This window comes from Pseudozyma flocculosa (genome assembly GCF_000417875.1).
Source record: "Pseudozyma flocculosa PF-1 unplaced genomic scaffold scaffold00002, whole genome shotgun sequence".
Taxonomy (NCBI): Eukaryota; Fungi; Basidiomycota; class Ustilaginomycetes; order Ustilaginales; family Ustilaginaceae; genus Pseudozyma; species Pseudozyma flocculosa.
In genome coordinates this window covers 1363975-1390108 of record NW_006920870.1, presented here as the reverse complement: position 1 = coordinate 1390108, position 26134 = coordinate 1363975, and the positions used below count along the sequence as shown (strand labels likewise).

Here is a 26134-nt window from a genome sequence, read left to right as displayed (position 1 = left end):
AGACCGGCGGGGCGGCCAAAAGACGGATTCGGTCGGCTCGTTGCCGCGACAGCGCAGGGGCTTTCCCGCTTGATGCGAGGCTGCTGGCTATCGCAGTAGTTAATGAGGGACTCTTGCGTGGGAGAGCACCCAGGGAAAGCGCTGGTCCGAGCCCAATGGCAGGGATTGTAGAGCACCTCGAACCTCCAAGCTCTGTGAGCTAGCCCCGAGGTTCGGAGGAGCTCCTCCAGATTTTGACAGTGCCGTCGGCGCCGGCGGTAGCGACCTCGTTGCCGTTCTCGGCGAGAGGGTTGATCTCGGTCCACAGGATCCCTTTTGGGTGCGCCTTGCCCGCGGCTCCGGCGTCCCTCGGGATCACCTCCCTTCGATGCCTCGAGACGAGGTCCCACACGTGCAGCTTGCCCTCCTCGTCTCCCATGACGACGGCGTCTTCTTCGGTAGTCAGCACCGCCCTGCAGCGGTACTGGCCATGCTTGTGCCCCGTGAACGACTGCAAGCACTCTCCGGTCTCGGTGTCGAAGAGGCGTACGGTCGAGTCGAGGCTCGCGACGAGGAGCGACGTCTCGTTGCGGCTCGGGCGGATCGAAGAGATGGGTACGTCGACGAGGTCCGAAGAGAGCTGTCCGGACCGCAGGTCGTAGGTGCGTACGTGCCCATCGACGCTGCCCGTGTAGATGCGGGATGAGGTGGCGGCCAGGGAGAGGATGGCGTCGCGCGACTGCTTGAGCTCCAGAATGGGCTTCCAGCTTCCCTGGGAGCGGAGGTCGTAGAAGCGCACCGCTCCGTCGAAGCCCGCCGCGCTCAGGAGCGAGTCGCCGCCCGCCGATGCGTTGGAGGGCACGCCGCAGAACTCGACGACATTGACCTTGCCGACGTGGGCGTTGAAGCGGCGGAGGATGGTGCCGCTTGCGACGTCCCACACGTAGACGCTCTTGTCGCCGCCGCCAGAGGCGAACTGCATGTTGTCGCTCGAGATTGAGAGGGCGAGGATCTCGTGGCTGTGTGCGCCATAGGACTTGATGGGTATCGACGGCGATGCAGCCGTCGAAGCGTTCGTGGCGTTGTAGAGGTGGATCTGCCGGTCCGAGCCGCCCGTCAGGATGTACCGGCCGAGGGTGTTGTAGCGGACGACGTTGCAGGGCCCGTTGTGCGCCGGGATGGTCGCATGGCGGTGGCTGCCGATCGATGCGAGCGTCGACGGCGGCATGGTGGAATGCGGCGCTGATGGGTGGGGCAGCCCGGACAACGGCAGGGTCGAGGCAGGCCAAAGGGCGGCGGTGCGGCGGTGATGGTGGTCGTCTGCCAAGGTCTCGCCAGCCGGCCGACGGCCCCCTCTGGCTTCTTCGAAGCTGCCCTCCACTTTGACTCGCGGCCTGTTGGCCTGGCCTGGCCGGGCCTGGCCGGGCCACCTGCATCTCGCACGTTTGCCCAGCTCGCACCGCTGCTGGTCCTCCCTCTGAGCAGCGACGAGGCGAGCGTGTGCTCTCCTTAGCAGCTCCTCAGGAGGCCGCGAGAGAGGCGGACAAGATGCCTGCGGAGGCGTAGCCGGCAGGATCAGCGGTTGGGCTCCGAGACCTTCGGGTGACCCGAGAAGTCTGTGCGGGTGGCCGGCCCGGCCTGTGCGCGGCGGGGGGCGAGCTGTGCCTGACTTACTTGCCTCCCAACCCTAACCAACAGCCTGCGCCTGTCCATGCACCGCCCTTAGGTCTGACCCCTCACCACTCTGCCTACCTCTGTGGCCCCACATCTCCTGGCGTCTCGCTTTCGGCAGCGCTTCGATGATCCTCCCGGCGGAACCGTGAAGCCTCAACTACTCTCATGGCCGCATCGTCGTCTTCGCCCCGTCCACACGAGCTGCGGCAACACAGCCTCGCGGCCCACTCCCTGGACGAATGCACCTGCGACCGTCGTGTCGACTGCTGCGGCGACACACGCAGCCTTCCGCGCGCCTGTGAGAGCTGCGCAGGCCACCACAGCAGCGGCGGCACCCAGGACGACGCCTACCAGCAGGTCGGCATCCCGGCCTTCTTCCGCGCCCTCGACGCCTTTGAGAGGGTGCTCGACACCGTCCTTCCACCTCCGGCTACGATCACGTCGGCAGGCGCCTCGAAGCAGCCAACATGATCCAGCTCCCCCCCGAGCTGCTCCTGAACATTTTCGGATCACCCGCGGCGCTCTCGCTGCTCGATCTGGCGCGGCTGTGCCTCGTTCACCCGTGCCTCGCTCCGATCGCAAGGGCAGTGGCGAAGCGGCATCGCCTTCGCCGGATCCTCCTCGCCTCGCTCGGCTTTGTTCCGCAAGACGTCCTCAGCCTGACGCAGTGGACCGATGCGCGCGGCGTGGACCGCATCGAGAGGATCTGGGACTGCTTCGTAGACGGTTTTGCATTTGGCGTAGTCAACGCCGACATCATCGAAATCGCCGACCTCTTTTCCCGCTTCTCAAAGTGGATTTACCGCAGCCATGGCGGCTTCCCTGCCCTGCGGAGTGGATCCCTTCCATCGATTCCCAAGGCTGTAGTCGAGCCAGCCTCCTCCTCAAGCTGCAACGCTTCGCCTTCCCCCGTGCAGGCGGCCAAGACCCACCGCTTCTTCCTCTTCTCCAACGCCGTGGTCTACGCCGCCATCCGGGGCCTGAGTCGGAGGGCCAGAGTCAAGCCCGCCGCTGGCCTCCAAAGGATCGTCGAGGACTACGAGGACCTCGACAGCAATCAGAGGGAAGCCAGGCTGCGACAGGAGTTTGAGAGCCTGAGGGCCACCCTGCTGCGCTGCGACCCGTTCGGCACCCACGTTGAGCGTTTTCGAGTCGGCCGGCCCCTCGACTCGGCAGTCGAGGGAGACAAACCAGCATTGTCTGCCCTCAACCCGCACGACCGCGACTGCGCCTGCTTCGACCGCAGCTGGGCAACGTGGTACCTAGCCGCCTACCATCATCTGGTCACCCGCTACCGCCGGTTCACGTCGCCCGCCGACGTACACCACATGGCCTACCGCACCATCCTCGCCGCCGTGCCTGCGTTTCCGACCTCGAGCGGTCTGCTGCGGTCCACATCCTCGTCGACCGGTCAGGGCGCTGCGGCGTCGCAGGAAAGGCGTGATCCGCTGCTGCTGAGCACGCACCTCAACCCGGACTCGATGCTCTTCTCGCTGCAAGAGTCGCAGACCTTTTCTCAGACAAAGACGCTCTTCAACCTCACGGAGCATGCGCTGGCTCCGGGCATGGCCAGGCTGTGGGCCGGCAACGTCGGCTACGCCTGGGGCGAGGGCGGCAGCCTGTGGCAAGAGGAGAGCAGGCGGAGCGCCGAAAGGAGGCTGACGGAGGGCATGCGCGGCATCGCGCGCTCAACGCAAGAGTCCTCCGTGGTCGACGATGGAGGCAAGTGCGACAAGACCGACGACGATGTCCGGCTGAAAGAGAGGCAACCGATCCATGCGGTCCTGCTGGCGCATGCGAGGTGGCGGGCGAGGCTCTTTCTCCGATGGCTGCACGTCGAGGATGACGATACTGCTGCGTCCGACGACGAGCGGCGGACGATGCTCGAAAAGGCAAGGTCCTTTGACATCCACTTTGTCCGGCGAGCCCTGCAGATTCAGCAGTGGGCCGGCCTCGACAGCTTCTCTGCCGTCGTCGCCGCGCAACGGAGCCAAGCGCAGGCGGCCGATCATCACCCGAGGATCCCGGCGGTGCAGGTCCATCCGAGCTCGCCCTTCCTCGCCTTCGAAAGGACCCGCCGCGGAGCGACGTCCGGCAAGAGATTGGGCCTCGTTGCTTTGCTCGACGGCAAGGGCAAACCGGCATTGGCCTCGGCCAGGACGGCTGAGGAGAGGGCACGCATCGAGGAAGCGGGATGGAAGGCCATACTGGCCCCCCTGCTCTCCCTCTCGCCATCTGGAGAGGCGGCCCGTGTCACGCCGTCGGAGCCGTTGCGGACGCAAGCGCTGCGTCTCCTCGGCAACTTGCACGAAGGGCTCGTCCATCCCTGCCTCTCCTCTGGGCCCACCAACGACAGCGCAGCGACGATCGAGCCGCTTTGCATCGAGACGCACTCGCAGCCGCCTCGCTGCGCCGGCAGCAGTCCTGACGACGGTAGGAGCAACAGCGCGGCGCGGCAGACGACCGTGTTCTTCTCGGACCCGTCTCCGCCCGGCGCGCCGGATGCCCATCCCTTCCTCGTCAAGGGGCTGCTTTGTCAGGAGGCGTGGTGCGACGACCTCACCAGTCTCTGGCCACAGAACGATCCTCGCTGGTCGGCCCAGGCCGGATCGAGGGGCAGCATCGATCGGCTGCGGCACCATCTCGCTCGCCTGTTCTGGGAGCTGGAGCTCAACATCGTCCTGGTTCTTGTTGGAGCCGTCATCTGCCTCGGCGCAGTGGCCATCTCGATTTGGAGCATCCGTCGAGAGGCGGCCGTCTAGGACCAGAGTAGCGCCGGGCAGTGCAGAATGGATCAACAGGTCACCAATGGCAATCTAATGTTTTCTAAGCCCCTCGAAATACGACTGCGCGATCACTCCTCGAGGCCCGCCACCTTCCAAGATTCAGCAACGACGACGGCATCGACGGCAAGTTGGCTCTGCCTCTTCCAGAACCTAGCCAGCTCGACCTCGTCCTGTTTGAGGTGTGCGCCAGCGTTTTTGAGGAGCTGTACGACGGCGAGGTGGCCGTTTTTGGCGGCGAGGAAGAGGGGCGAGTGGCCCGAGACGTCGTCGCGGGCATGCACGCTGCACCCTGCCTCGAGGAGCATCTGTACGGCCCCAAGGTGGCCCTTGGACGAAGCGATGTGCAGCGGTCTGAGGCGTTCCAGGGGTACCGTCGATGTCGAGTGGTGGTGTGTCGTCGTCGTGGCGCTCGATGTATCGAGGTGCAGTGTGGGCTCGTCCATCGATAGAGGCGGGATGGTCGATTCCAGCTGTGAGAGGGCGAAGAGGTGCCACTGCAGCAGAGAGAGGTCGTTGGATGCCGCTGCTTCGTAGATTAGGTCTGCGAGAGGGGAAGGTGAGCAGAAGACGCCATACGGAGCGTCACCGAGGTCAGCACAAACGATGGTCAGACCGAGTCGAGTCGAGTCCATGGCGGACATCTGGCGGGGACTCACATGGGAGCACCGAAGAAGCCGCCTCCGACACCTCCTGATCGGACCGATCCCACGCCGCCGCCGCCTCGGCCCTCGCCACGCTGCCGCCCTGACCGGACAGTGCCGTATTCTGCGCCTTGAACGGGTTCTGCAAGATGTGAGCGAGGAGCGTCTTCATGTCCGTCTTTGTCACGCCGGGACTCGGTTCGGGGCCCTTGACCGACGTGGGCGCCGCGCTCGAGGCCGGCTGACGGCTGGGCGTCAGCTCGCCCCTGAGCGGTCGACCCATGAGTTCGCGGACCTGGTTGGGCTCGAGCTCGGGCTTGCCGAGGAGGTAGGACAGCTTGGCCAGCGCGCACTCGGGCGTCATGTCGCTGCCGGCGACGACGCCGACGGCCTCGAGCTTCTTGCCCACGGCGTAGATGGCCGACACCTCGCCCTGCATGCACTGGGTAATGTTGACAATGACGACGCCGCGCGCGCTCGCCTCGCGGAAGACTTCGAGCAGGTCCGGCCGCGAGGGGGCATTGCCGGCGCCGTACGACTCGAGCACGACGCCCTGCAGCGGCGGCGAGAGAAAGGTGCGCACCGTGCTGGTAGGCAGGCCGGGAAAGAGGCGGAGCAGCGCCACGTTGGGCGACATGCGGTTGTGGGCGCGGAAGGGCTCGAGGACCCTGCTGCGCTCCACCAGGTTCCACGAGACCTCGATATTGATGCCGACGCGGGCCAGGGGTGCCATGTTGGGCGAATCGAACGCGGCCAGCGCGTTGTTGGACACCTTCGAGGTGCGGTTGCCGCGGTAGAGGGTCGAGGCAAAGTAGAGGCCCACCTCGGGGATGATGTAGGATCCGGCCAGCATCAGGGCGCCCAGGACGTTTTCGATGGCGTCGTTGCGCAGCTCCGACAGCGGCACCTGGGCGCCCGTTACGATGACCGACTTGCCCAGGTTCTCGAGCAGCATCGAAAGCGCGCTCGACGTGTAGGCCATCGTGTCGGTGCCGTGCAGCACGATGAAGGAGTCGAAGCTCTTGTAGTTGAGCGAGATGTCGGTCGCGAGCCGGATCCAGTCGGGGATGTCCATCTCGCTCGAGTCGAGCAGCTGGCCGAGAGGGAAGAGGACGGACGGTCGATGGTTCGTCAGAGGGGTTGGTGCACAGCGGCTAGTGGCGGTGCTGCCGAGATCATCTGGGACATACCGGGTCGTACTCGAGGACCGCATAGCGGACCCTCTTGCCGTTTGCACCCCTGGGCGTGATGAGGGTAGGGATTTGGAGCTCGAGGCAGCTGCCATCTTCCGACAGGCGCGACGACACGGCGTGGTGGGTTGAGGTCCCCTTTGGTGCCGAGGAGCGGACCCAGACGGGCGGGCCAAAGGGAGGTGCACCGGCATGGCCCGTGTCGGAAGCAGCCGCCGCCGCAGCAGCAGAGCCGGGGCCACCAGGCACAACAGGAAGGGCCGATGAGTCTGCCGCGAGGTGTTCGAGGTGGGTCTGGGTGGCTGGGCTCAGGGTGCCGTCAGCCTGGTCGCGCGGCCGCTTGTTGACCTGCTGCCCGATGGCGCGCGCGGCCTGCTCGAGCGTGTCGCCCGTGACGGGTGGGGCCTTGCGCTTGTTGGGCGTGGCCGTGCCGCTAGCGGGTCGAGTGTAGGCCTCGCTCCACTGGCAGGGCGGGGCGAGCCAGAGTGAGAGGGTAGGAGCGGTCAAAGCCGGGGCATGCCGCGACGTTCGGAGGTCAGCAGGTGCTTGCGGGCGAAACGACGGGACGTGGGGCCGAGACACGTACGGCCTTGTAGCGGTCTACCGAGTCGCTCCAGCTAAAGATGGAGTCGGCGCTGGGGTCGTGGAAGCGCGACTGGGAGCGAAGCGTCTCTGCGGGACGTGACCGACGGGGCACAGAGGAGCCGAGCAAGGTCAGCATGAGCTTGAGCGGGGCGAGCCGTCGCATGATGGCCGCTGCGTCGACTCACCGGTGAGGAAGCTCGGGTAGGGGGCGAAGCCGCTGTTGGCGTCTTGTCGCACCATGCCGATGGTCCCGCCGGCGTAGAGGCACAGCACCTTGGCCTCGTCTGGCGGTCGCGCGCTCCGGAGCGGCGGCCGTCGTCGTCGTCAGTATCAAGCTTGAGGTCCTTGCGCAGCTCGACACGGACGGTCGGGAGCTCACCTGCCATCTTGAGGCCAGTCTATCGGATCCAGAGGAAGAGGGCGAAGGAACGTTGCGGCGAGGGAAAAGGTGAGTGCAGCGGCGGCGGTGATGGTGGTGCAAGGCGAAGCAAAAGACGGCAGGGTACGGTCAAAGATGGCGGCCCACCAGAGAGCGTCGATCGAGGCCAGGTACGGCCACTTGGCAGCCTGCTGACCCCACAGGTCAGAGAGGCGTCGTCCGTCGTCTGGGAGCTCACCCGTTCGGAAGGATCCGCTGCTGCTGCTGCTGCTGCTGCCGCTGCTGCTGCTGCTTGCTTGCAGCAGAAAAAGAAGCTCGCTCCGTCCTCTGGATGTTCCGAGCCGGCGTTTTGGCCGGGGTCAAAGCGAGCGGCAACGAGCCGGCCAGCCAGCCAGCCAGCCAGCCTGGCCAACCCAGCCTGGCAAAGAAGAGAAGGAACGGGCACGGATCTCGGAAATCGCAGAGTGGACCCTGGAGGCAGGCACGCCTGGTTGCTCGCGACGTGTAAATCGGCCTGGCCCCTTCGCGTCGACGCGACGTTTTGGCGAGAGCCTGGCGGCGGCGAAGAGGGCGGGCGGGCAAGCTTGGCCAGACGGGACGGAGCGATTTTGGGCCTGAGCCGTCTTCCTTGCCTCTGCCTCCAACTTCCATCCCGCTATCAACGGCCGTCACTATCGCCACTGCCACTGCCGCCGTCCAACTCTTCGCCCCTTCTCTTGCACCTTCAACTTACCGGCATCTCTTATACAGCATCTCAAACGTCGCGGCCACACCTTCTGCCACAGTCGCAACACCCTTCCAGCATCGCAGCGGCGCCACTCTGAGCATCTTCTGAGCATCCCCCCGCGCTTTATCATCTCAAGCCGCACCATCAGCATACCAACAGTCCCAGATATACCCGCTCCAAGTTTCGAAAAACGAGCAGACATCATCACACTACCGCAGCAGCCACCACCGCTAACACCGCCACTTGCCCCAACGGCGGCCCGTCCACCATGTCCCGCACCTTTGGACTCACGTCGTCGAGAGGCGGAGCCAGCAACACACGAAGCAGAGGCACATTCCGGAAACGCGGCGGCGGGTCCGGGTCGTTGTACCGCAACCCAAAGGAGCAGGCCGTCGCCGCCGCATCGGCGCAGCTCACCAAGGGCATCGACGATGGCTCGGCCGTCGAGGAGCGCTTCCAGGAGGTCAAAGACCGGGACGAGATCGACGAGAAGCTCGGCTTCTCCCGGATAGAGGAGGGGCAAACGAGGCAGGCCTGGCTCGTCAACATGCACCCGACGCTGGTCCGCGACCCGGACCACAGCACGGGCCGGAGCGGCGTCGACTTCTACTTTATCCAGGACGACGCCAGCATGTTCAAGGCCACCGTCCTCTTCCAGCCCTACTTTCTCGTCGGCTGCCGCGCCGGCACCGAGTCGGTCGTCGAGGAGTGGGCGCGGAGACGGTACGAGGGTCTGATCCAGTCCATCGAGCGCGTCCGCAAGGAGGACCTCAAGCTGCCCAACCACCTCGTCGGCAACCAGCGGCTCTACCTCAAGCTCAACTTCCTCAACGTCAACGACCTCCTCGCCGTGCGCAGGGAACTGCTGCCGCTTGCGCAGGAGGCGCAGAAGAAGCTGTCGGCCGTTGACACGTATGCCGACGTGCTCAACGCCGCCGCCACCGCCGCGGCGGCGGTCGAGATCGAGATGGACGACGACAGCATGGGCGGCGCCAGCTATGCGCCCGGCGAGGACGGCTGGACCGGCGGGCCCAAGAAGCGCAGCGGCCACCAGGGGCTCGAGGCGTCCGAGTGCATCAACGACATCCGCGAGTACGACGTGCCCTACCACCTCCGCCTGGCCATCGACAAGGGTATCCGCGTCGGCTTCTGGTACGATGTCAGCTTCGCCGCCGGCGTCGTCAAGCTCACCCACGTGCCCGAGCGCATCAAGCGTGCCGACCCCGTCGTCATGGCCTTCGACATCGAGACGACCAAGCAGCCGCTCAAGTTCCCCGACGCCGAGACCGACGTCATCATGATGATCTCGTACATGATCGACGGCCAGGGCTACCTGATCACCAACCGCGAGATTGTCAGCGAGGACATCGACGACTTTGAGTATACGCCCAAGGCCGAGTACGAGGGACCCTTTCTCATCTTCAACGAGGCCGACGAGTACGCGCTGCTACAGCGCTTTTTCCAGCACTTCCGCGAGGCGCACCCGACCGTCGTGGCCACCTACAACGGCGACTCGTTCGACTTCCCCTTTATCGATGCGAGGGCGTCGGCGCACGGCTTGTCGATGCTGAGCGAGATCGGGTTCGCCATCGACGCCGAAAAGGAGTACAAGTCGCGCGCCTGCGCCCACCTCGACTGCTTCCGCTGGGTCAAGCGCGACTCGTACCTCCCGCAGGGCAGCCAGGGCCTCAAGGCCGTCACCGTCGCCAAGCTGGGCTACGACCCGATGGAGCTGGACCCGGAGTTAATGACGCCCTACGCCATCGAGCAGCCGCAGACGCTGGCCCAGTACTCGGTCTCGGACGCCGTCGCCACCTACTACCTCTACATGAAGTACGTTCACCCGTTCATCTTCAGTCTTTGCAACATCATCCCGCTCAACCCGGACGAGGTGCTGCGCAAGGGCTCCGGCACGCTGTGCGAGACGCTGCTGATGGTGAGTCGCGGCCGATCATGGAGAGGAGAAAAGGGATGAGGCTCAGGTCTCCCGGCCAAGCGCGGCAACTGACGCTGCCTCTACCCCTGCCCGCGCGCCTGCCGCCATCAGATCCAAGCCTACGAGGGCAACATCGTCATGCCCAACCGCCACACGGACCCGGTGGGCAACACGTACAAGGGCCACCTGCTCGAGTCCGAGACGTACGTCGGCGGCCACGTCGAGGCGCTCGAGGCCGGCGTCTTCCGCAGCGACATCGAGACCGACTTCAAGGTGGAGCCCGAGGCGGTGCAGAAGCTGATCGACGACCTGGACGCGGCGCTCAAGTTCAGCATCGTCGAAGAGGGCCGGCTGTCGCTCGACGACATCACCAACTACGACGAGGTCAAGGCCGAGATCCAGCGCATGCTCGAGGTGATGCGCGACGCGCCGCTGCGCAAGGACCCGCCGCTCATCTACCACCTCGACGTGGCGGCCATGTACCCCAACATCATGCTTTCCAACCGGCTGCAGCCGGACTCGGTCGTCAGCGAGGCCATGTGCGCCACGTGCGACTACAACCGGCCCGGCATGAAGTGCGATCGGCGGATGAACTGGGCGTGGCGTGGCGAGTACTTCCCCGCCAAGCGCGACGAGGTCAACATGATCAAGAACGCCCTGTCGAGCGAGACGTTCCCGCCCAAGTTTGCCGGCGGCCCGCGCAGGACGTTCGACGACCTCGGCCAGGCGGAGCGGACGGCGCTGCTGCACAAGCGGCTCGGCGACTACAGCCGCAAGGTCTACAAGAAGACGCACGAGTCCAAGACGGTCGTCCGCGAGGCCGTCATCTGCCAGCGCGAGAATCCATTCTACATCAACACGGTGCGCGACTTCCGCGACCGCCGGTACGAGTACAAGGGGCTGCACAAGACGTGGAAAAAGAACCTCGACCAGGCCGCGTCGCTCAACGAGACCGTCGAGGCCAAGAAGATGATCGTCCTCTACGACTCGCTGCAGCTGGCGCACAAGTGCATCCTCAACTCGTTCTACGGCTACGTCATGCGCAAGGGCGCGCGCTGGTACTCGATGGAGATGGCCGGTGTCACCTGCCTCACGGGCGCCACCATCATCCAGCTGGCAAAGGACCTCGTCGACCGCATCGGTCGCCCGCTCGAGCTCGACACCGACGGCATCTGGTGCATGCTGCCCGGCGTGTTCCCGGAGAACTTCGAATTCCGGTGCCGCAACGGCAAGAAATTCGGCATCTCGTATCCGTGCACCATGCTCAACCACCTGGTGCACGAAAAGTTCACCAACCACCAGTACCACGACCTCGTCGACAAGGAGAGCGGCCGGTACGAGGTGCGCAGCGAGAACTCGATCTTTTTCGAGCTCGACGGGCCGTACCGCGCCATGATCCTGCCCTCGAGCAAGGAGGAGGACAAGCTGCTCAAGAAGCGCTACGCCGTCTTCAACCACGACGGCTCGCTCGCCGAGCTCAAGGGCTTCGAGGTCAAGCGCCGCGGCGAGCTGCAGCTGATCAAGGATTTCCAGAAGCAGATCTTTGAAAAGTTCCTGCTCGGCACCACGCTCGACGAGTGCTACGCCGCCGTCGCCAAGGTGGCCAACCAGTGGCTCGACGTCCTCTACAGCAAGGGCTCGACGCTCCACGACGAGGAGCTCATCGACCTCATCGCCGAGAACAAGAGCATGTCCAAGACGCTGCAGGAGTACGGCGCGCAGAAGTCGACGGCCATCACGACGGCCAAGCGGCTGGCCGAGTTCCTCGGCGCCCAGATGATCAAGGACAAGGGCCTGGCGTGCAAGTTCATCGTGTCGGCCAAGCCCTTCGGCGCCCCCGTCACTGAGCGCGCCGTGCCCGTCGCCATCTTCAACGCCGAGACCAGCGTCAAGCACCACTACCTCAAGAAGTTCCTCAAGGACAACAGCATCACCGACTTTGACCTGCGCAGCATCCTCGACTGGGACTACTACATCGAGCGCTTCGGCGGCGTCATCCAGAAGCTCATCACCATCCCCGCCGCCATGCAGAAGGTCATCAACCCGGTGCCGCGCGTCCGGCACCCGGACTGGCTCTTCAAGCGCGTCGCCGCCAAGGAGGACAAGTTCAAACAGAAGAAGCTCACCGACGTCTTCAAGCCGGCCAAGCCCGGGCTCGCCACCGTCCGAGCCGGCAGCGACAAGCCGATCACCGAGGTCCAGGCCGAGGTGATCGAGGAGGCGGCCGACGGCAGCCCCGTGGCGATCGCCGCACCGGCCGACGTGCGTCCCATCCCCGTGGCCGAGATCGAGCCAGAGCCGCCGCTGCCGGACATGGACGACGATTATCCCGGATGGGTCGCCGCGATGAAGGTCAGGTGGCGCAAGCGCCGGCAGCAGCGCGCCCGGGAGCGCAAGGAGCTGGCCAGCATGGGCGGCGGCCTCTCTGCGGGCTCGCGCGCGGCCGGCAAGGGCGCGGTCGGCTCGCTGTTTTCGCGCCGGTCGATGAGCATGGCCACCGCCACCTGGGACGTGGTGCAGATCTGCCCGACCAACCGACCGGGCGAGTTCCGCCTGTGGATCTCGATCGACCAGCACCTGCAGAGCCTCAAGCTCCGCGTCCCGCGCCAGTTCTATGTCAACTTCAAGCAGATGCCCCGCGCCGGCACGTTTGCCGACAGCTACCGCGTCGAGAGCCTGGTCCGCACGCTGCCTCGCGGCGCGCCCTGCCGCCACCTTTTCCGCATCACGGTGCCCGAAGACGTCTACCTCGAGGAGGAGGCGCACTTCTCCGCCCTCCTCAACCACGCTAACGTCGACGGCATCTACGAGATGCGCGTGCCCCTCGAGGTGCGGGCGCTCATCCAGCTCGGCTCGACCTGCACCATGAACCGCAGCGGCGGCGCGGGCCAGAACAAGCTCAGCCGCGCCCTCGACGCCGGCTTCGAGCTGGCCGATCTGGTCAGCCCCAGCTCGGTCGATCTGCTGCGCCACCGCTACCTCGGCGGGGGCCGCAACCTGCGCTACTTTTACCTCTACCATGCCAACCGCGACGGGCGCCACGTCTTCGGCCTCTTCACGCCCGAGGGCCAGCTCAAGGTGCACATTGTCGACTCGGCCGGCCTGCGCCAGCTGCCCAACCTCGAGACCATGTACGCCGACCGCGTCGCCCACATGCGCAAGAAGGGCAAGCTGCCCGAGGGAGCGGGCGTCTTCGAGTACGGCGATGCGCTCGACGTCGAGGTCAAGGTGCACACGACCGAGGCGCGCGCCTTCCGCGCGCTCGGGCGGGATCTGACCACGCTGCGCACGGCCAAGCAGGGCTCGGCGATGCTGGCCATCTGCACGTCCAAGGACCAGCAGTACTACGAGGCCAAGATGAGCCAGGTGGCCGAGCTGCCGATCATCACGATCCCGGCGGCCCGCCTCGAAGACGAACTGCCGGCGCTCGGCTGGCAGCTCTACAGCGCGCGCCGGATGTTCAACTGCTACTTCCGCACGTCGCTCTGGATCAGCCGCTGGATCGAGCTGGCGACCCACTTTGACGTGCCGCTGTGCAACGTCGAGCGCGACTTTGCCGTGTTTGGCAGCGACATTGACTTTGCCCGGCGGCTGGTCAAGCAGGACATGGTGCTCTGGTGGTCCGACAACCCGCAGCCGGACCTCGGCGGGCGCGAGCAGGACATCAACGCGCTGCAGCGGTGGGACGAGCGCGAGGGCCTCGAGATCTCGCACGCCGGCTGCTTTTCCAACGTCTGCCTCGAGGTGGCGCTGACGGACCTGGCGGTCGACGCCGTGCTGCAGTCGGGCTCGGTCAACGAGATGGAGGGCAGCGGTGCCGGATCGATGGCGTTCGACACCTCGTCGCACAACCTCGACGAGTACAGCCGCGGCACGGTCGAGTCGTCGACGGTGCTGGGCGACTCGGTGCTGACGTCGCAGGTCTTCACCGCCGTCAAGGCCATGGTCAAGGCGTGGCACGTCGACAAGGCGCGCGGCCGCTCTCCCTACAGCTCGCTGCTGTCGGACAACTTCTGGCGCTGGGCGTCCAACAGCACCTCGGCCATGTTTGAGCCGGCGCTGCAGCGCTTCCTTCACGACCTGATGAAGAAGACGCTTCTGCAGCTGCTGGCCGAGTTCAAGCGGCTCGGCGCCAGCATCGTCTATGCCAGCTTCAACCGCCTCTTCCTGCTGACCAACAAGCCGACCGCCGGCAGCGCCGCCGCCTACGCGCGCTACCTGATGAGCGCCGTGACGAGCCGCGAGCTGTTCAAGCACATCCGCCTCGACCTGGTCCACTACTGGGAGTACCTGCTATGGATGGACACGGCCAACTTTGGCGGTGTCTGCGCGGACCCCGAGAGCCCCGAGGAGCTGCCGGCGTCGTTCAGCGTCGAGATGAACTGGAACATCCAGACGTTCCTGCCGCCGGCGCTGCAGGAGCGCTTCAGCAATGCCGTCGGCAGCTTCATCTTCCAGCTGTACGAAAACAAGCGGCGCGCCCACACCGACGGCCTGCTGGACCGCACGCCGCTCAAGCAGATCCAAAATCCTCCCGCGGCCAACGGCGACGGCGGCGGCGGCGGCAGCGGCAGCGGTAACGGCAACGGCAACGGCGGCGAGGCCGAGCTGCCGAGCTCGACTGCCCTGCAGCCGGTGGATCCGGTCAAGGCGAGGGAGTCCAAGTTCTCCAAGGATCTAATCAACCACAACATGACGCGCAAGCTGCTGCGGGTGGTCGAGGAGGTCAAGAAGGACATGGCGCGCGGCACGGCCGAGATCAGTGCGGCCACGGCGGCCGAGGAGGACGACGAGTACATCGACATGCTCTCGACGCAGCACAAGGCGCGGTGGAGCTTCCCGGAGCTGCCGGGTGCGAGCCACGTCAAGATGACGTCGCCGCTGCTCGAGTTTGTCAAGAGCGTGACGGCGGTGCTGGCGCTGTCCAAGGAGCACGCCGTCGAGGCGCAGGTGTGCAAGCGCAACCTGCTCGACCTGATCGGGGTGCGCGAGTTCAGCACCGAGGCAGAGTGGCGCAACCCGTGCGAGCCGTTCCGGCTGCCGCTCGTCATCTGCCAGTTTTGCAACGACGATCGCACCCTCGACCTGTGCCGTGACGCCGACCTGATGCCGTCGGAGCCGGGCAAGCGGCGCGAGTGGCGGTGCAGCAAGTGCTCGTTTCCCTACGACCGCACCGCCATCGAGACGCGGCTGGTCGACATCGCCCACGGCTACATTGCCTCGTTCACGCTCCAGGACCTGCGGTGCAACCGGTGTGGCGTGCTCAAGGACGACTCGCTGCAGCCCCACTGCGACTGCTCGGGCAGCTACGGCCTCATGGTGACGCGCAAGGAGACGGTGCGCAAGCTCAGGAACCTCCAGGCCATTGCGTCGTTCCACGCCCTCGATCTGCTCCGCGGCGCCGTCGAGGCGCTCCTCGTCGCCGTCTGATGCGCCCTCGCGCGATCTGGCGGTCTTTGTTTCTTCCTCTCGGTGGCGGCGTCTTGAAGGGCCTGTTCTGCGACTACACACATTTTCAATCGATCTGTCTCTGTCTCGTCCCGAATCATCACATGTATACTACCACCACCAGTCCACCATGCTCCATCGAAAGATTGATAGACACAGCTCCCTGCACGCAAACGCTCTCTCGCTCGCCCGCCCGCCAGCAGGCAGGTAGGCGACTGCACGCCTGCGCGTCGGGACGCGGACACCGCACGCACCTCCACAGCCGAACCCTTGCTGGGCTGGGGGCGCGCACGGGGCAAGCACAGCACCAATTGCAAGCTCTGCCGAACTCCTCGGTCGAGCTTGGCGAGAAGCAAGCCTTCTTCGATGCCGTCGACCCAGCCTGCTCGCCACCATGCACCCGCTCTAACTCCCTTCCTATTCAACTTCACCCATCCCTCCACACGGCAGTCTACGATGCTGTTCCAAACGCGCAAACGTACATTTACACACACGCTTCCCTTCCCGGCTGGGACGGTACGGTCGTACATCCAACAACCGTCGAACCTGATACGCTGCAACCCGGATGTGGTTGAGACGAGCGAGGATCCCAAAAAGGACGGACTTTGGCACGGTGCGTCCTTTGCCTCATCATCATCGTAGAACAGTCGATGGTGGTAGGCTGACAAGCCGTAACCGTGGGGTTCCACAGTGAAAGCCTCACTGTCCTTCCTGGGCCTCACATTTTACACGCGGTACACGGCGACGTTTACACGTACCGCCGCCGGGATCGTGGGCAGCGCCCAAGCCGGTATGGGTACGGTTACTACAAGTCGGTTCGACGTCCTCGATCCACCGTCATCCACAGCAACACAGGGAGCGGAGGAACAGCAGCATCAGCAGGAAGCGTCGTGTATACTGCAGGAGGAGTTTGAGGTCCGTGCCCTCTTCTTCTTTCTCGCCTTTATCCTATCTACCGTCGATCAGGTCCATGGTCAGACGGCGAGGGGCGTTGAAGAGGGACTGAGGAAGCAGCTCGACCAACAGCAGGCGACGACGACGACGTGAGCGATGCTGCGGGATGCGACAAGATGGAAATGGACGACGCCGTGCACAGCCAAGAATGCAGAGGCGAGCATGGGATTGCGAGTTTGCACGCCGGGCGAAACAACAGAATACCTCTTCCTATCCATGCAGTCGGCTTCGATGATTCAACACGGACAAGGTGTGGTAGCGGCTACGCAGCCCCTCCTTTTCGACGTTCGATGCACGCCTCGCCCAGCTGCGTTGCGGGGCGATGCGATGCGATGCTCTCCGGATCCGCCATCTCGCGCCGCCATGTGCTGACTGCTGCCCCCGCTCGATGATGCCTGCTTGCTGACTTGCTCGTTCGATCGCCTGATCATGCTCGCATTGCCCGGGTACTGGTTCGATGGTGGGCTTGACCTTCGGAGCCCGTGTTTGTCGGATCGGTTCTGCTGCGGCGCTGTGCCGCTTTGCCTTCGCTTTTGTTGGCCCGCGAGCTGCTCTGCTTCGTTGGCGCCGGCCGCGGGCCTGTTCGCGCGGGACTGCGCCAAGTCGGTGTTCACCCCCTCTCGGTCGAGGGCCGTCCTGCCTGCCTGCCTGCCTGCTCAGAGTCTGTCGAGGGTGCCGACGCGTGGCATCTGCCCACTCTCAAGCAGGTACATCGACCACACGCGCGCGGGCACGCCACCAATCAGCTCTTCGTCGTCCGAGTCGTAGTCGTAGTCGTAGTCGTCGAGGCCCTCGGCGTAGCTGAGGGGCACGGCGCGGTAGGGACCGCGCTGGTGGGCGGACCGGCCGCCGTCCCTCCACCATCGCTGGCGCAGGCCCTCAAAGTCGTCGTCGTGCTCGGCGCACTTGGGCAGGTGGCAGGCGAGATAGGCGTTGGTGGCTGGATCCTCTTCGCAGCCCGGCAGCTCGTAGAGGTCGCGCTCAAAGTTGAGCTCGACCTTCCTGCGGGCCTTGTACAGGAGCAGGTCGAGGGCGTCGAGGATGCTGCCGCCCTGGCCGAGGAAGGCGCGGCACAGGACGGCGCCGTCCGGGTCGATGAAGTTGAAGAAGGCGTCGTGCTCGAGCGCCGCGGCGACGTTGGCCGGGCTGGGCGCGACGGCCTGGTGGCTCAGCGTCCCGATGGTGCCGGCGATATGCAGCAGGCCCTTGAGGTGCGCCATGTTGTCGGCCGACGTGGGCGGCAGGAAGGCGTGCGAGTAGCAGATGCCGAGCTGCCTCATGTCGCGGTTGCCAATCTCGACGCTCTCGCGCAGGCTGACGTACTCTGCCTCGGCGGCAATCTTGATGGCGTGGCGCATCCGCTCGCTGACGCCGTCGACGCACATGCACAGGTTCGGCGCGACGTCGGCGTTGGTGTTGCGCCTGACGTCGAAGTTGCGGTATCGCTCGTCGAAGCCGGCCTGTTCTTGGTAGAGGTAGTCGGTCGAGCCGAGGGGGACAAAGCCGATCCTCTGGAAGGCGGCGCTGAGGCGGCGGTTGGCCTCCTGGTATTCGGCGCCCATCTTGCCGTCGCGGTCCGGATTGAGGATGAGGGGCAGCAGGATGGCCTTGCTCCAGTAAGGCTGCCAGTGGCGCAGCAGCTCGGCGCAGAGGCGCATGCCGTAGCCGTGACCCCGGAACTCTGGGGCGAGGCGGACGTAGTGCAGCACCAGCAGCGAGCCGTCGGCGATGCCCGGGCAGGCCGGCACCTTGGACGTGTTATTGGGTCCAAACAGCCTGATGGCCATCTGGAGCGTCTCCTGGTCGACGCAGTCCATGGCCTCGAAGCGCTGCGGCGACCTCATGAGCGGCGCGTCTTGGTGGAAAATCCAGCCCTGCGCCGATCCGACCCTCTTGCCCAGGATGGCCTCGTCGGCGTCAATCTCTCTCGACTCTTCGTCGTCCTCGTAATCGTCGAAAAAGTTGCCGTTGACCTTTCTCTTCCTGGCGCGGGGCGCTCTGCTGCCGCCGGCCTCGGTGAGGCGGTTGACGGCCTCGGTGTGCTGCCTCATGCTCGTGGTCGACTTTTGCTTGGCCGACTTCCTCTTTTTGGCGGCGTACGCGAGGTACTGCTTCCTCTGCTGTTCGGTGACGAGGTATGCGAATCCGCTGACCACGTCAATCACTTCGGCGAACACGTCCTCGTAGTAGCGGCGTCGCTTGAAGGTGAAGAAGAGCTTCTTGGGGGGCTCCGAGGCGGGGGTCTGGACGGTGACGGAGGTGATGGGGGCGATGGTGGTGGCGACAGTGGCGGCGGTAGCGGCGGTGGTGGCGGAGGAGGTCGGTAGCTCCTGCTTGGCAGATCCGACCTGCTGGGAAGCCGTCGGCGCGTCTTGCCTCGGGCCCGTGTCACCGGTGGCTTGCATATTGGCGACCGGCTCGGCGGGAGCAACCTGAGCCGGGGCCTTGGCCGTCGCCGTCTCTTTGCGGCTGCATTTGGGTCCCATCCCGGACCGAAGGCGCGAAGCGTGAGCCGTCGCCTCGGCGGGAGCGGCTGGACAAGAAAAGGACGAGCTGGCTGTCGACAAGCGTGCTAAAGGCGCAAGCGCGCTGCCGCGATCGGGGAAAAAGGGGTTGCAGAGGTAGAGTCAATGGATGGCGATGCTCGGTACGGTAGTCGAGCGGCGTGAGCAAGAGAGCAAGAGACGATGAGGGGATGGTGGAAGGTGATGGAGAGAGGATGGTGGTGGCGGAGAAGAGAGAGAAAGGGGAGCAGGCGAGCAGGCGGGAAGAGAAGCACGGGCCTTGGACCTTCTTCTCGGCGGTGGCGGCGTCGGCGTCGGCGGCGGCAAGGCTGTGAAATGAAGTGGGCCAAGCCAGCTGATCCAGCCTGCTGGGTCAGGCCAGACCAGACCAGCCCAGGCCCGGCCAAGCCAAGCTGAGTCGCGCATCCAGCCCGAGCCGAGACCCAGCCCCGCCCGCGCGTGGCCTAGCCTAGCCTGATCCGCGCCGCCACGCACGGCCGGTCCGTCCGTGCTCGGACCCTCCCGAAATGAAGCAGAGTCAGCGGCGCCCCGCCGTCGCGGCCGTGCATCTGCCTGACTGCCTAGCCTGCGACTTCAGCTTGCGCTGGCTGGCTTGCTTGGCTTTCTGCCTCTCGCTCGATGCCCAACCCAGTCGACCCACATGCGCAACGACCCCACGGGCCAGTGCGGGTTCAGCTGAGGCAGACGCCAGGGTCAGTCACGCGGCTGGGCACGGCGCGAGGCAGGCGGGACCGCTTATGCTTAGCTTGCTTGCTTGCCCGCACGCGGCTGGCTAGGCGTGGCGACGACCCTGCCTGCAGGCTCCGACGACCACCGGCACCACGACCGAAAACCAGCCGCTCACAAACAAGCTCAACCTTCGGACCACGGCCTGCATCAGTGGCCAGCATCAAGCAAGGTTTGCTCCGTCTTTCGCACACAGACGGGAGGCGCGCGGTTCTCGGCATGTCTTCTGAGCAGGAAAGGCTGACCCTGCCTCTGCTTGCGTTCGGGGACGCCATACGATTCTTCACACGCCGCGGCGCTGGGGAGGCTACTACGGCCAGGGAAGGGCGCAAGACGAGCGACACGACAGGGCGGGCGGGATACGGCGGCGGCGGCGGCGGCGGCGCCTACATCCGCTCGAGCGGGGTAATGGTGAGGAGCTTGAGCGCGCTGCCGAGCACGTCCTTGCAGCACCGGAAGAGCCAGAGGCGAGCAAGGGCCAGGTCGCGCTCCTGGCCCTTGACCAGCAGGAACTCCCAGCACGAGCTGACGAGATGCGTCAGGCGGAAGCAGTAGGTGACGACGGTGCTCGGCTGGTGGTCCTTGCACGCCGTCTTGACCACGTCGGGCCACGACGCCAGCAGCAGCACCAGCTCGCGCGCCTTGGGCTCAGTGATGAGCTCCGTCTTGATGCTCTCAAAGTCGAGCGACTCGGTGGGCAGCTCGAGGCCATCGGCGTCCTTGACCTTGCGCTCCACCGAGCACAGCCGCACGTGGTTGTACTGGAGGTAGGGGCCCGTGTCGCCCTCGAACGACAGCATCCGCGACCAGTCAAAGTTGTAGTTGTTGATGCGCTTGCCGCTCATGTCCTGGATCTTGACGGCCGTCATGCCGACGATGTCGGCGGTGCGCTCCGGGTCCTCGACCTGGGCGTACTTTTCCGCGTTGGCGCGCATCACGTCGTGCATCTTGTCGGCCGTCTCGTCGAGGATGTGGTCGAGGAAGACGACGGTGCCGCGCCGCGTCGACATGCCCAGGATCATTCCAAAGTTGACGTGGACCAGCTTGCCCGCCTCCTTCTGCGCCCACGGGTAGCCCATCAGCTCGAGCACCTTGAAAAACTGGCCCAGGTGCAGGTCCTGCTGCGACGCCACGACGTAGATCATCTTGTCAAAGCCGCCAAACGCCTCCCACCGCTGCGCCGCCTCGGCAATGTCGCGGGTAATGTAGAGCGGCGTGCCGTCCTTGCGCTCGATGACGCACTTTTCCAGCTTGTACTTGGTCAGGTCGGCCAGCAGCGCGCCGTTCTCCTCGCGCGACACAAAGTCGGTCTCGCGCAGCTGCGACATGGCCTTTTCCAGGTTGGCCTTGGTCACCTGCGACTCGCCGCTGTAGACGTCAAACTGGATGTTGAGGCGGTCGTAGACCTCGATGTACTTTTTGATCGACAGCTCGCGGAACTTGCGCCAGTAGCCCAGGCACTCCTCGTCGCCGTCCTCCATGCCCTTGAAGTAGGCGCGCGCCTCGTCGTGGATCTTCTCGCCCTTGCCCTCTTCCGAGGCGAGCTGGTTGACCTTGACGTAGACCTCGAAGAGGTGGTTGACGGCGTCCTCCTCGAGCTTCTTGTCGTCGCCAAACAGCTTCCAGCCGACGGCGAGCAGGCCAAACTGCTTGCCCCAGTCGCCCAGGTAGTTGACCTTCTTGACCTCCCACGCGTTGGCGCGGTAGAGGTTGGCGAGGTAGGCGCCGATGATGGTGCTGCGGAGGTGGCCGGCGTGGAAGGGCTTGGCAATGTTGGGCGACGAGAACTCGACAATGATGCGCTTGCCCTCGCCGTTGCGGTTGGACCCGTACGAGGGCAGCGGCTTGCCCTCGTCGTTGCGGGGCGCGCCGAAGCCGTGGGTCATGACGTGGATGGTCTGGAGCGTGATCTTCTTGAGCGTCTCGGAGTTGAGCGTGTAGTGCAGGAAGGCGCCCTTGTTCTCGACGGCCTCGAGCCACTCGTTGGGCTGGAACTCCTTTGCGGCCTTTTCGGCCAGGTCGTTTGGTTTGCCAGGCAGTCGGAAGCGGGGCACGGCGACGGTGAAGTCGCCGACCTTGCCCGGGCCGACGCCCTCGATGGCCTTTTCGACGTCGATGCCGAGGGTCTGGTTGACGTGCTGGGCGATGGCGATCTTGAACGAGTCGAGGGGCGCTCGCTTGGTGTCTGTGCCGGGCAACTGGGGAAGCTGAGGCAGCTGGGCGAGGAGGGGGATGCCGTTGAACGAGGCGGGCGAGGGCGCCAGCACGCTGTTGGCGCTGCTGCTGCTCGAGCTATTGACGCTGGCGGCCATCTTGTAGTAGCAGCGGAGTGGTGCAAGGGTCGACGGGGGGAGCTTGCGCTGAGCGATAGGAAGCTGCTGCGATGGCAGTTGAGGTTGCAGCTGAAGAAGGGGTGCCGCCTGGGTGCTGCGTAGTGCGGCGAGGCCGAGGCGAGTCGATGCAGGGAAGGCACGCGAAAGCAGCGTGGTGGGCGGAATGGTGTAGGTGGTCGAGCGAGGGCGAGGCCGATTCTATGGATCCGTGTGTATACGAGGATGTGTGCACGCCGATGGGTCTACCCTCTGTCCGACTGGATCTGAGCAGCAAGGGTGCGTGGCTAGGGGTGAGAAGTGGCCGATGGTGGTGGTGAACGATGGCAATGGCGGCCATGAGTCGGCTTCGAGTCAGGCGGGCACGGCGGCTTGGCCGTGGCAGCGAGCGGGTGCGGCCTTCTCAAAAAAAGAGAGAGCTTCGAAAAAACCGCTCGCTTCGCTGCTTGGGTGAAGGCCGCGCTCGCTCCACCGATTGTGGGTTTTTCGCTCTCGTGCGAAATAACAAATGAAAACGAGAGGAGGCAGCAGCGTCAGGCTGTCCGGCGCGCCTGACTTGGAACGCGCTCGCACCAAAACACGTCGAGTCGAGTGGAAAAAGCAGGCAGGCAGGGACGAGGGAGCTGTCCAACACCGGGCGACCCTGTCTGAGACCTGGCGGAAGGCGGGAAGCAAGCCAACAACGGCAAGCAACGCAGCCACCGAGCAACCGACAACACGCGTACGAGCCACAGCAGCAACGGCCTTCGTCTGCCTCCACCTGCCACCTGCCTCGTCCCACCATCACCATCAACAACATCATCGGACCGTTGCCAGCCCGCCACGGCTTCCTTTTACACGGCGCCCATATCTCTCCATCACCCGGACAACGGACCACAGCGCGCAACCCGCCGCAAGACGACAACAACACCAGACATACCCCCACCCCCTTGCCGTCGCCGTCCTCGTCGCAGCCTCGTCCGACCTTATTCCCCATCCATCCGACACTGTACCCCTATCTATCGGCAAGACCAGGCGTCCTGACCCCTGACGCGGAACGCAACCTGCTACCATGGTCATCTTCCGCAGCCCGCCACCGGTCGCGCGGCAAGGCCCTCTGGCGCTGCCAAAACCGCGCATCGAGCACAGCCAGCAGCCCAACTCGTCGTTCAACGCCGACGCTTCCACATCCATCTCTATGCGGCCAGGCAGCCTGCCCAACGCATCTGTACCCTCGACACCCTCGCAGCACACATCTCTCTACCCGTCCCTGCCCACCGCCACCCCCAACACCTCGCAGCACGGCCTCCGCCGGCCACCACCGCCTCCCGCAGACGACTTCCCCAGCCTCGACGAGATGGCGCAGGTGCAGAGGCAGAAGAACGAATCCAACGGGAGAAACACCAGTTTCACCTCGTCATCGAGCGCCAGCGCATCCCGTACCTACACAGCCTCGACTTCGAGCAGCTCCCGGCCGATGCCTTCGTCGTCGACCACGGTGCAGGTGCCGTCGTCGTTGCCCAGGCCCAACAAGGCGCGTACCAGCCTCAGTCAGGGACCCGTCACGCGGAGGAGCAGCCTGACCGCCATCGAGGCTGCACGGCAGCGCGCCGGTGACGAGACCCCCACAGCCGTCACCCATGCCCGCGCACAGAGCCAGCAGGCAGGCACCCATGGTGGCACTTCGACAGGCGATGACAGCAACGACACCTCCAACGCCCTCGTTGCCGGGCCCAACGGCGCCGTCAGCGCCAACATCTCGATCGACCTGGAGAGCGGCAAGCTGCCAATGCTCCGGCGGCCATCGACATCGAAGCGGAGCAGCGACGTCGGAACCCGCAGCAGCAGAAGCAGCATGGTCGCGAGCACGCCCGCGCAGGAGCCAGTCGATCCTCCCTTTGCCGGAGCCGACCTGTCGACTGCGAGCCAGAGAAGCCGTCGCAACGGCGAAGACCGACCCATTTCGTCCGGCTACGACTTCTCCAAGTATCTCGAGCAGGGCATCGATCCTTTCAATGCAGCCTCGCGCAAAGAGATGCGGCGCGAATCACGGCCGCTGCCGGTGCCCGTCAGCCAGGATGCCGACGACGGCGAAATGTCGCGCGACGCCAGCCGCAGCTACAGCCGAAGCGGCGACGACACGCTCCGAGGGGACGCCATCCTTCCGCCCTCGAAGCAGTCAGCGCGACCTCTGCCGCCACCCATAGACGATGCAGCCTCTGCAGCGCCTAACTTGGAGCACGGAGGGCAGGACCGCTCAGGCCAGGGTGGGATCGACGTCGAGGACCAGCAGCCTACGCCCAAAGCCCAGCCCCCGATCGCGGCCCGTGGCGAGGCATCAGTCGCCGGCCGCTCCGTCTCAAGCTCGATGGGCCCTCCGTCTCAGCTGCCGCGACCTCAGTTCAAAATGCCCGCGCTGCCCGCCTCTCAGCCCGCCAAAATGGCCCCGCCGCCGGTGCCGATGCAGTCGACGCCAAGGGCGACGCCGCAGGCCGGTACCCGCAAGATCAACCACCTCTCCGGCTTCAGCGTGCCCGGTGTGCCGTCAGTGGCGGTCAATGGAGCTCCTGCCAGCCAGGCTGGCGACGAGAGCACGGTCAGCGCCTCAGCACAGAAACGGCGCCTCGATCCAGCAGCGCGGACGGATCGATTGATGAGCCTGGAGCTCGCCGAGGCAAAGAAGAAGGTCAAGCTGCTGTCCGAGAAGCTCGAGGTGTCCGAAGACCAGCAACGGAGGACCATGGAGGAGTCCGAGGGCTGGGCCAGCGAGGCGGCCCGGCTCGAGGACGACGTGGCCCGGCTACGCTCGCAGCTCGAGGATGAGGCCACGCAGGTGCACAGGGCGACGCTGGAGCTCGAGGCCAAGGTTGTGCAGCACAAGCTCGACGCCGACGAGCGGCAGTGGAGGCTGCTGTGCGAGAAGCGCAACTTCACCGAGCTCGAGTCGGATCTGGTCTACTGCAGGAACGAGACGACCTACGAGTCGTACCGCGCCAAGGAGATTGAGGCGAACCTGCTGATGGAAAAGGACGACCTGCGGATCCGCCTGATGGCCGAGCGGAAACGCAGCGACGTGCTGGCGGTCAAGCTCAAGGGCAAGCTCAGGGAGACGGTGCAGCTGCGAAAGCGGCTCTCGGCCCGCGCCGGCGACGACTCGAGCCTTCGCAGCCACAACGAGCGCCTCTCGTCCGAGGTCGAAGTGCTGCAGGCGGACGTCGAGTCGCTGCGAACCGAGGCCAGCGACCTTCGCAAGCAGCTTGCCGCAGCGTCCTCCAAGACGCCCAAGCAGACGCAGGAACTCGAGGAGCTCCGGCGCGACAACGCAGAGATGCAGGAGGACATCGCCACGTACGTCGAGAGGGAGGAGATGATGGCCGAGACGAGGAAGGCGTGGAAGAAGGAGAGAAGGGAGATGCAGGCCCAGATCCGAGAGCTCGAGGCGCAGGTGAGCATCGCGGCACTCTCGAGACAAGGCCGCGCTTCGACGCGGGCACGCCGATCATAGTCACTGACCCTCGATACTGTCGCGGACGCTGCCCCTCTCCACTGCCACAGCTGGAAGAGTCCCTGGCTCAATCGGAGGTCCCGAAGGCTGCGAAGAAGCGGTCAGCTGCTCCTGCGGCACACCTCGACGACGAGGCCGACGCACTATCAGACGAATCGCTGGCGGCGGCTCCGGTGGCGCAGGGCACCAAACGGAAGGGACCGTTGGCCAAGGCTCGGCGGGATCCGATGCAGGGAGCGAGCGACGCGGTGCCCTCGGAAGCCGAAGTTCCTCTGAGCAGCCCGTCGCACAAGGCGGCGAGGAAGGTCAAGAAGGCGTCGGCCCCATCGGCGCTGGCCCGAGCCGCGCTCGTCGCGTCGAGCAAGCAGAGCCAGAGGAAGCCAAGCTACCGCGACGACAATGAGCTGAGCGACGCGGCGAGCGACTACGGCAGCGAGCAGCTACCCGATGACGACTACGAGGCACCCGCCCCTGCCAAGAAGAGCAGCACCGCCAAGAAGGGCGCGAAGACCAAGGCGGCCACGGCAGCCTCGACGGCTACGGCGGCCAAAGGCAAGCGGGCCAAGGCGCCCGTGGCCGTCGAGTACGACGAGTACACGGCGGACCCCTCTGCCACGCCAATGATCCGGACCAAGCGCTCGATGGAGGAGATGATGGCCGAAGCCGAAGAGGCCGACGCCGCGGGCGAGGTGGAAGACAGCTTCCGGGGTCGGGCGCCACCCGCGTCGCGCGTGGCCCAGGACCGCACCAACACGGCGCCTTCGATGGGC

The 26134-nt window shown here is 65.4% G+C and overlaps 7 protein-coding genes across 7 annotated transcripts in view; 3 read left to right on the top strand and 4 right to left on the bottom strand.

Annotated features, from left to right (window-relative positions):
- Positions 1-199: 199 nt before the first annotated feature.
- On the bottom strand, positions 200-1207 carry PFL1_01102 (uncharacterized protein; the record flags this gene model as incomplete). Its single annotated transcript, XM_007878602.1, has 1 exon — positions 200-1207. One exon carries the CDS (start codon positions 1205-1207, stop codon positions 200-202), a length of 1008 nt encoding a protein of 335 aa, XP_007876793.1.
- Positions 1208-2120: 913 nt separating this feature from the next.
- On the top strand, positions 2121-4415 carry PFL1_01101 (uncharacterized protein; the record flags this gene model as incomplete). The annotated part of the gene is made up of 1 exon (XM_007878601.1): positions 2121-4415. One exon carries the CDS (start codon positions 2121-2123, stop codon positions 4413-4415), a length of 2295 nt encoding a protein of 764 aa, XP_007876792.1.
- A 92-nt stretch (positions 4416-4507) lies between these two features.
- Positions 4508-7241, bottom strand: PFL1_01100 (uncharacterized protein; the record flags this gene model as incomplete). Its single annotated transcript, XM_007878600.1, has 6 exons — positions 4508-4980; positions 5096-6173; positions 6271-6732; positions 6857-6942; positions 7041-7139; positions 7235-7241. 6 exons carry the CDS (start codon positions 7239-7241, stop codon positions 4508-4510), a joined length of 2205 nt encoding a protein of 734 aa, XP_007876791.1.
- Positions 7242-8229: 988 nt separating this feature from the next.
- PFL1_01099 (uncharacterized protein) lies at positions 8230-15327 on the top strand (the record flags this gene model as incomplete). The annotated part of the gene is made up of 2 exons (XM_007878599.1): positions 8230-9897; positions 10009-15327. 2 exons carry the CDS (start codon positions 8230-8232, stop codon positions 15325-15327), a joined length of 6987 nt encoding a protein of 2328 aa, XP_007876790.1.
- Positions 15328-16955: 1628 nt separating this feature from the next.
- Positions 16956-18785, bottom strand: PFL1_01098 (uncharacterized protein; the record flags this gene model as incomplete). Its single annotated transcript, XM_007878598.1, has 1 exon — positions 16956-18785. One exon carries the CDS (start codon positions 18783-18785, stop codon positions 16956-16958), a length of 1830 nt encoding a protein of 609 aa, XP_007876789.1.
- A 1151-nt stretch (positions 18786-19936) lies between these two features.
- Positions 19937-21862, bottom strand: PFL1_01097 (uncharacterized protein; the record flags this gene model as incomplete). Its single annotated transcript, XM_007878597.1, has 1 exon — positions 19937-21862. The coding sequence occupies one exon, from the start codon at positions 21860-21862 to the stop codon at positions 19937-19939; it is 1926 nt and encodes a 641-aa protein (XP_007876788.1).
- A 1069-nt stretch (positions 21863-22931) lies between these two features.
- PFL1_01096 (uncharacterized protein) overlaps positions 22932-26134 on the top strand; it is a gene marked incomplete at both ends in the record, with an annotated part of 3819 nt that continues 616 nt past the window's right edge. Inside the window, 2 exons of the mRNA XM_007878596.1 lie at positions 22932-25304; positions 25415-26072. Coding sequence (XP_007876787.1) covers positions 22932-25304; positions 25415-26072 — 3031 coding nt within the window. The remainder of the gene's footprint in view (positions 25305-25414; positions 26073-26134) is intronic.